Source organism: Perognathus longimembris, chromosome 3 (assembly GCF_023159225.1).
Source record: "Perognathus longimembris pacificus isolate PPM17 chromosome 3, ASM2315922v1, whole genome shotgun sequence".
Lineage (NCBI taxonomy): Eukaryota > Metazoa > Chordata > Mammalia > Rodentia > Heteromyidae > Perognathus > Perognathus longimembris.
Genome location: NC_063163.1, coordinates 6,790,741 through 6,800,363, shown reverse-complemented (window position 1 = coordinate 6,800,363; position 9,623 = coordinate 6,790,741). Strand labels below are relative to the sequence as shown.

The window sequence follows — 9,623 nt, the reverse complement described above, 5'->3', positions numbered from 1 at the left end:
GCATTCCAAGAAGTGCTCAAGTGTCAGTCCTCTGGATGTCCCTTCCATCTGGCACAAAGCCTGACACCTGATAGAAGTGCAATTAATCAGTAAGTATGCAGTTGTTGTCCCAATTAGAGATATAACACAACAAACAACCAGCACCCAGTAGGGGATTAAGAAAGGACACAGATTTGTTTTCAGTACAAGTTATACTGGGAATAGATGATTTCTTTGTTTCTGCATACTGGATTACTGGAGAGGGGAGAGATGGAGTGAAATTGGGTCAAGTACAGTTTGCACTGTCCAAGTCATGAAAAAAAAATGTGGTGTGATAAGCAGCTGGAATCGGAACATACTTTTCAGACATCTAAGAAGCCAAAACAGCCACAGCTTAAAGTGGAGGATAATAAATAGAAGAAAAAGTTGTGTTTGCCCATGTTGCTTGCCCTCTGTGCTTCATACCCCAAACGGCACACTATCTTTAACACCTCTCCCCTTCACCCAGCCTTCCCCCCTTTTCTTGTCACAACTTGGGAGTTATTTAATGGTTTATTTAATATCAATCCCCTGAATACACTCCTGTCAGATATTCCTGGGGCCTGTACGTGAAGAAAGGAACGATTTTCTCAAATCTGTGAACAGGACTTTTTTTTTTTTAATGTCAAAATAAACCATCTGCTTGTACAACTGTTTCTAATTACTTCCCTGCCTGGAGTCTCCACTCGGGGAGGGGCTGGGCACCGGGACCCCGCCCAGAGCAGCGCTGCTGCCCAAACCCTCCCAGGCGGGCGGTTCATCAAGCAATAGCAATTCCAGGAGAGGCTCCGGACCTGGGTCCTTGTCCTGGGCCATCTGCCGGTGACACCTCCCGTCCTGTAACCTCCTGGACGGCCCCACCTTGCAGAAGGGCAGCCCCTCGGCCAGCCCAGGAGCTCAGCATGTGTCCCCCGGGTGTCGGGAGTTTCTTGCTGCTGGCATCCTCTTTGCTCTTTGCTGGGCTCTCCGCAGTTCCTCAAGGCTTCTCTCCTTCTCTGAGGTAAGTCTGACTTGGTTATTCTTTAGGACAGACCTGCCCTGCTTTGAGAGGCAGGACACGAGTGTACAGATGGCCATCCAACGCCAAGAGCAGCTCCTAAAGTTGGACATGGGATAAACTGTTTTCAACCTGTTCTACTCTCTTTCCTCATGCCCATCCCAAGTCTGTTCTTTTGCTGTTTTCCTTTGGAACAATCAAATCGTTGAATATGAATGCCATTTCTCCTTCTGTGAATACCTCCTATGAGAAAGAATTTCAGCCAGGAGTTTCAGGTGTCATTCTGAGTCCCTGTACCATCCCATAACCTATAAAAGAAATTTTATATGCGAATGCCATCAGTGCATTGGGTACTCATAATAAATCCAGAAAAGAGACATGGACGTGTGTCACAGCCAAACTCAACTGTCTTAAAAGTACACTTCCTAAAGACTGCCTAACGCAAACTGTGATATCATTCTATATGAGACATGATTTATTCCTGTATGTTCTATATGCTCTTTTCTCCCTCTGACCATCCGATAGCAATGGGACATTATAAAAGAAGAAAAGTGGAAAGTCAGCCCCGTGTCTCATTTTTGGACCAACTTAATTTTAATCTGCACGTGTGTGTTTTAGAGTTTGTGACACACTGCTAGGGGACCGGGCTGGATCACCTCTGTCCCTGAGGGGGAATGTCTTTTTTTTGGGGGGGGGGGTCATAATGATCCTTGACAATATTTAGCCGGATGATACTTGCCTGCTTTGAAATAAAAGCTAAAAGCAAGCATCAACCACACACAAAAAAACCACCCAAATGCCAGCCCGTCCAGGGAGCTTTGCGTCCCCAGAGAGATGGAGCCACAGGCTTCCTCCCCACGGAGCAGAGGGGATGCTATGGGGGTGGGAACGTGGGCAGGGCAGGAGCAGCGTCTGAGCCTGACCTTGAGCCTGACCTTCACCTTGGCTGTGGTCTCTATGGCCCCTGCAGAAGCTGGTCGGGCGCCCCCTGCAGGCTGTCCCGGGCCGAGTCGGAGCGCAGGTGTCGTGCCCCCGGGCAGCCCCCAGGGGGCGCGCTGTGCCACGGCCGAGGCCGCTGCGAATGCGGAGTCTGCATCTGCCAGGTGAGCGAGCCCGGCACCTACCTTGGGCCGCTGTGCGAATGCCACGAGTGGGTGTGCCAGACCTACGACGGGAGCACCTGTGCAGGTAAGGGCGTGGTCATCCAGACGTCCCAGCCGTCCCGCAAGGGGGTGGCGGGAGGCGCTGCTGGCCTCATGGGGGGGGGAGGGGGGAGGGGGAGGGGTGTGTGTGTGTGTGTTTGCACACAGGTGTGCACGCGTGCACAAGCACCGGTACCGGGCCTTGAGCTCAAAGCCTTATCCTAATGGGCTCAAAGTTGGCACTACTCTGTTACTTGAGGCGCCGCTTTAGCTGGGAAATTGGAATTAAGAGCCTCTTGGATTTGTCTGTCTGGGCTGCTTCTCTCCCCCCCCCACCCCCCCCCACCCACCATCCTCAGATTCAGCATTCCAAGGACCAAAGAATTCTAGTGCTAAGCTAGCAGTGGGTGGCTAGCTGCTGGAATTTTTGAGATTTTAGTGAATTTTGATTTTAGTGAAACAGTATTTTCTAGCAGCAGGGTGAAAAATACCGCCCCCCTCCCCTTTAAAAAAAAAAAAAAAAGGAAGTGTTTCAAATTCTGATATTGGGAAATGGATAAGAAGTTTCTTGGTAGAAAACCCTTGACCACTTTTCCTGGTTTCACATAAATGTGTCATTGAGTGGAGGCCAACAGCTCCAGTTCATCCTGACCATACAGGAACCCCATTAGTTAGAAGGACAAACATAATGAGTTCCCAGAAGGGGTTTGGAAAAATGGGTAAGGAAAAAATAGCAGTGGAGTTTGCCCTTGATGCTTCTAAGATTAAAATATCCAAGAACAACACAGAGAGATCAAACATAAGTTGAAAGCAAAATATTTTTCCTTGGCACCTGGCTCAGGCGTACATTGTGAGAATTCTTCATTTGTAGACTGTCGGAAAGTAGGAAAAATAATCCTAGAAGGAAAGGGGGTGAGTGGAATTAAGGGTACAGGTGCATGGATTTGTGTGTGTGTGTGTTTTTTTTTAAACTGTGAAGACTGGAGCTCAAGCCTTTAAAAACATTAAATGACATACTTATTTGTTGTTTTTCTTAATGCGTGTGTGTCTACCAGTATTAGGTATTGAACTTAGGGTTTGTTTTTTTCCCTCAGGGCTGGAGCTCTACTACTTAGCCACAGCCTTACATCTGGCTTTTTGGTGACTAATTAGAGCTAAGAGTTTACTAATGGACTTGCCCACCAGGGCAGGACTCAAACTGCAGTTCCTCCATCTCATCCCTCTGAATAGCTAGGGCTTTAGACCTGAGCCCCTGGAACCTGGTCACCTTTACTGTATCCACTTCATCGGTCCTGAAGGCTCAGAATTCTTAAGGAAAGCTCCTTGGGATGAAAGCTAAATATTGCTTAATATTTTAAACCAATTCAAACTGTTACCCCAATCCTGTGGCTTTTACTGCCTTTGGCAATTCCTTGCTAATATTATGGGTTTGGAACAAGCTTCCCAGGGCTTTTTCTATTGGAGTTTCATTGGAAAAGAAAGTGATGAGATGAAGCCTTCAGCTGGTGAACCGGGCAGATGTCCCAGTGCCATCAAATAGGCTGCGTGCTGTGGTGAACGGTCCTGAGCAGCACATTGCTCAGAAACTACAGAAGAATGCTCTTGGATGCGGGTCTTTCCCCCTCCCATCGAAAGGGATTTGTTGTTTACCCATAACATCCTAACCACTGCATTCCTTCCTTCTTGATAGTGGATGCAGTACTGAGTCATTACATGTTTTTGCTTCGGTTGCATGCATTTCTATACAGGGGGAAATGCTCTCAGTAGTTAGTTCAGTGTGCAGTGAAACAATTGTACTCATCGGTCATTTTTCACTCTTTGAGTCTTCTCTCCTGGACCCTGTACAGAATCCTGCCCCTGTGAACACTTTGGTCACTTTTGTTAGGCCCAGAACTTATCCTTGCCCACATACAACAGGCAACACCATCATTTGGATAGCTTGTTCTGTATATCACATTCCGTGTCTCAATTCCATTTTCAAGGAAGAGTTCCTCATGACTGCTGCAGAAACAGAGCAGGATTTCTGCTGGTGTGTCTCTGGGTCTTCACCTCTGTAAATCTCTTCCAGAAATAGAGAGGCATTCTAGAGGCTTCTCCAAACCTCCATGAGGAAAACAGAGCCCTCCTCTGGTACAAGGTCATAAAGTGGTTAAGAGTATGGAATCCTGGGCAGAACTTGTAGAGTTCAAATCCTGACCCAGACGCTGTGTAAACTTGAACTTGGGCAGGTTCTCAAATATCTGGAGTCTTGATTTCTCTGTGTGTAAGATAAGGCTATTATGGAATTACATTCCCCAATACATGGAATTATACCTTTTGGAATTACAATCAGGTTTAACATTTGTCAAAACATGTCAAGTACATAAAACAAAATAAATACTCAGTACAGTTTAATCTATCTATCTATCTATCTATCTATCTATCTATCTATCTATCTATCTCTCTATCATCTATCTACCTATCTATTTGATGTAGTGTTTCAGTGAAGCACAAAAGGTAGGAAAATAGATGTGACTAGGTGGATGAATGGATAAATGGCCTTACAGTTACTGGGAAGTGTGTGTGTGTGTGTGTGTGTGTGTGTGTGTGTGTGTGGTGGTGTGCATACTTTTGTGTGTCTGCCGATACTGGGGATTAAACTCAGATAGGTGCTCTCTCTGAGAGTTTGTACTCAAGGTTATGCTTTACCAGTTGAGCCACAGCTCCACTTCTAGCTTTTTGGTGGTTAATTGGAGATAAAAGTCTCCTGACCATTTCTGCTCCTGCTGGCTTTGAACCATGATTCTCATATCTCCGCCTTCTGAGTAGCTAGGATTACAGGTATGAGCTGCTGGTACCCAGCATTATTGGACATTTTGATACAATAAGAATAGCTTTGTTTTTCTTCATGTAATGTAGCCTACTATTGATTTAAGGTCCCAAAGGTCAAGCAAGAACAGTTGTTTGGGCTCTGTCTCAGAGCATCTGGTGAGACACACGGTACTCTTTTTAAGTACAGTGTTGGGATTTTCTATTGCAAATCACAAGACACATTCTTTAGTCTGAATTACTTGAAAGTGATTATGTTCAAACTACCAAGTCCATTCTACTTGTCCATGATGCATGAATCTACCTCATGCTTCTATAGTATAGAGGTTCGGCCCAAAGATTGTACAAGCAGTTTTGTCTGTTAGGGATAAAACTAATTTTGGTGAACTGTGCCTTTGAGCACAAGAGCATATTTGATTGAATGGAAACAAACTTGCAGTTGATATTTCCCAAGTGTCACTGGGTAATCCCAGGTTCTTCTCTGATGACACTTAAATGAAGTCTTGGTCCTTTCAAACTGCTTTTGAAATATGTCACTCAAAGAGTTAAGCTCTAGTCATTGGGAATAGCTAATTAATTCAAACTGGGCCAACACTTAGCAAGTATTGTGTGTTTGGTGGATTCTCTTCTGACAAGCGGGTGGACTTGCCAAGATGCATGATTTACTGTCCACCTGTCTTCCTGCCTAGAGCGCACCTGCGCCTCTCATCTCCCCTTTGAATCCAGAGATACACATGGTGGCCCTAGCTGGGTACCTTAGCCTCTTGCATGGCACCTGGCTTCTCGGAGGCTCCAGGGAGCCGCCCTGGGGGTCTGGGCTGCCTGTCTCAGGACCGCTTCTGTGTGTATGATGGATGAAATGTTATCTTGTCTAAGCCTCTGAGTTTGCTGTTCATGGTCACTAATTTGTATCCAGTGTTTATTGAAGATTCTGATCCAGAGGTCCAAGCCCCTTGGGATAGGGGCATGTATAAAATACTAACATGGCTGCAGCTTGATCCTACAATAAGGAGGGCTGGGTTCCTCATTCGTTTACCTGCTCCGTGTACCTTTCCAAGATGGATAAAGCCTGCGAGTCATCTGCTCCTCGCAGAAATGAGGGATAATTTACACTGTGGCGAGAGCGACTGCGATTTCCAGGGAGCAGACACCCAGGGAGCAGGCAGGAGGATGCTGGTACACCGCTGTCTCCCTGGACAGCAGCTATTACTGCTGTTGTTTTTAAACTGCCAGTCTCTAAGGGATTTACACGAAGGCGCGTGGGACTGTTCTCTTGCTTTAATTATATTTGCTAGTGACTAGGTAGCCAGGGATGGATGAGATGGTTTCAACATATATAACTTTTGCTTGTCTTTTTTTTTAATATTTTAGGAAGTTACTGTTTTTATGCAAGGGTGGAATAAGTTTTAAAAATGCTAGTTACCAGAATTGAATTCCCAAAGAGAATTTAAAAAAGTAGGTACTTGCCTAAATATGAAACTTTTCTAGTTTCTGTATGTACCTAAAACTTGGGAAAACATGAGGCTCATTTGTTCTAAATCACCAGTAGAGAGGAGAGTGGATGTGAGTGTATTCTCCACAAAAGTGAAAACTGGGCACATGGTAAAATTCAAAAGGTTATGTTGTGTGCAATAAACACACGCGATTCTGTCTCTGTGGGCAAATAAAAATCAGTAAAAGGGAATGGTACTTCATGCAAGGAACAGGTTCTAAACCAACCCAAAGAGCAGGCATTGGATGTTTAAATACCAGCCCAACACATCTCTGGGCAGAGGCTCCATGCCTGAGTTCATTAGGGCAGCCCTCCCCGAGTGAGTGTTTTCTCCACACCTGGGAGACCGGGCATGGAGTCTTCCCTGGCTCTCAGACCCTGGGTGCTCACACGCACCAGGTGAGAGCTGACCGCGGGGCAGGAGTCTCAGCCGTGGATCAAGAGCCCGCGCCCATCCGCACTTCACCCTCTTGGTACACTGGCCCCCTGAGGGAGACCGCAGCATCGCTAAGTTATTTACACGGTTCGTCTCCCCTTTCGAAAGACGAAAGTGTATACTTTCAACGCCTAGGTGTTGATAATTTAATTGAAGCAGGTTAAACATGTGTGTTCTAGGACTCTTTCCAGGCTTATTTTCACCCATAATCTTCAAATTTAACCAGTCTAAGTTTAGGATGTATGCATTTATATTATCCCATGTTTATTCAAACGGACAGATCCAAACGAGCAAAGTGGTTCTCTCTCTCTCTCTCTCTCTCTCTCTCTCTCTCTCACACACACACACACACACACACCTACCATTGTAGTTTAATAACGTGTATGTAGTGCATTTTGGTCTTACTTTACTGAACTCTTTGTGCTTCTGGCTAGTTCCATCTTATTTGTTTTATGTTTCTTGGTTTTCGATACACAAGAAGTTGGTATTTCAAATTCAGATCTAAAACTAAACGCAGAGCGTCCACAGTCGTGCACAGAGCTGCACGCGGCTTTCGAGCACCATGGCTTTGCCATGCGTGTAGAGTGAGGTGATTTGCCAGCTAAGTGTAAGGGATCCCTGCCACAAAGGCACGGAAACAAGAACACCTTCAGATGTTGCCGGTACTGGCCAAGGGAAGTTTCTCATCAGGGGAACTGAGCCATCAGAAGCCTTTGTCCTTTGGGGAATGTAGTTTCCAGAGCTGACCTTGGCTTTAAAGGCAAGAACCATGTTTTCGGAGGTGGAGAAGTCTCATATTGCTGGGTCTATGGGTGCCAGGGGGCTTTTGTGGCAGGGTTTTAGGTTGCTGCCTGGGTAAATTCTTAAGCTATTTTCCATTAACTCTTAAATTGATAAAGATAGACAGCTGCAAATCAGATTTTCTTGGGGGAAAAAAGGAGTGCTTTGTCTTTTCAAGAATCACTTTTGCTGGCAAATAGGAAACTATATTTGGTAATAGACTCCACTCTTCTGCCTACCCCAAATCTTCTTCCTTAGAGCTGGGTAGAAGAATACTGGCTTTATAAAAGAAAAAGAAAAAGGAGAGCTTTCTATGGGCACTGACTTCCTTGACCTTGTATCACCCCTGGCTTAGCTTGGGCAGGAAAGTAAATACCTCTGCCAAGAGTCTTGTCCATTCCAGTTACCCATGTGGAGTCTGAGTTTAAACATCAAGTTATTCCAAGTGAATAGTTACCCACCCCAGTTTCCTGTTCCATTATTTTATCAGGAAATTTCCTAGGAAAAGACAGATCATAAGTTTCTTTTTTTTTTTTTTAAGACATCAATGAATTTGGATATCGCTTAGAAATGTTCTCTTATGGCAAGGCACTCACCCACACTTGGGACAAAGTCAATGGCGGAGAGTAAGAGCCAAAATCAGAAAATCAAAACATGGTAAATGCGTTTTCTAATTGATCATTGCTGCTCTTTCAAAGCTATTATTTTCTGCTGTGCTGAATCATTGGACAAAACTAGTTTTTGTCTAAACAAAATGACTTGGCTATTTAAGTCTTTTCCTTTTCAAAACACAGAAGACAAGTTATAGACTTTTATTTCTTTGGTCAGCACCATCAGTTACGTAAGCTCCAGGAGAATTCTTGACCTGAAAATAATTCCTTAAAGAAAAAAATAATGTAGTGGACAAATTTCTCTAATTTACCTGCTTGGGTGGACTTAAGCCTTAAAGTCAATTTTGCATTAGTAATAACAAAAGAATAGGGGAGAAATTATCGACTTACATTTCCCTTTGCTTTGGTGGAAGATATTTCTGTACAAAAGAATTCATTTGGTTTTCATGACTTGTAAAAGTAGTCAAAATAATTATTCTCTAACCATCATACTAAGAAACTTCCCCTAGAATCCATGCCAGGCTTCTTTTCAAATATAATATGACAGTTGCCCCCAAACCACATAACTGAGGAAAATATTTTCATATGTTTTCAGAGGACTAAAGTGAAGGCGCAACTTTAAAGGACCTCATTTCTACATTTAAAGATAAAACTTCCAGGCCTGAAGATGTAGCCAAAGGGGCAGAGCACCTGCTGCAATCAGAAAGCCCTGACTCCAAGCCTTACTTAGTACCACCCAAGCATTAGGTAGAGAACACTTCTGTTGATTTAGTAATGGGAAGCCAAACGTTGATTACCAGTTTTGTTTTATGCCAGTAGTAAGTATACATAAAGGCTTAAATATTATGACAGTATTCCTCTCCCTGCCATCCCGTCTTGTATTTAATGTCAAAAGAAATTGAAGTAAGAGAATTTGTTTGTCATGCCAAGAAAGAACACTTTCTCAGCTGTAACTGAGGTTCTTATAGTGATTGCAATTAGCATCAACTACTATCCACATAAGAATGGCTCTCTTGAGCCGGCAACTGAAGAAACTCCCCCACAACTCATGAGTTTCCTTGTCTATAAAAGGAAAAGGAAAAGCCAGGAGCCGGTGCTGGCTCACACCTGTGATTCTTTCTACTCAGAGGGCTGAGATCTGAAAATCATGGTTTAGATCCAGCCCAGACAGGAAAGTCCGTGAGACTCTTATCTTCAGTGAACTACTAAACAGTTGGAAATGGACTGTTGTTCAAAGTGGTAGAGCACTAACCTTGAACACAAGAGCTCAGGGACAGCACCCAGGCCCCCTGAGTTCAAGCCCTAGGATCAGCATGTGCACGCCCCCTCCCCACCACCA

At 44.5% G+C, this 9,623-nt stretch overlaps 1 protein-coding gene across 1 annotated transcript in view; it reads left to right on the top strand.

The window, feature by feature from the left end:
- The first annotated feature begins 775 nt into the window (after positions 1 to 775).
- Positions 776 to 9,623, top strand: part of Itgbl1 (integrin subunit beta like 1) — a 173,606-nt gene continuing 164,758 nt past the window's right edge. Inside the window, exons 1-2 of the mRNA XM_048341127.1 lie at positions 776 to 1,018; positions 1,986 to 2,203. Of these exons, the coding sequence (XP_048197084.1) occupies positions 921 to 1,018; positions 1,986 to 2,203 (316 nt within the window). The 5' untranslated portion in view covers positions 776 to 920. The remainder of the gene's footprint in view (positions 1,019 to 1,985; positions 2,204 to 9,623) is intronic.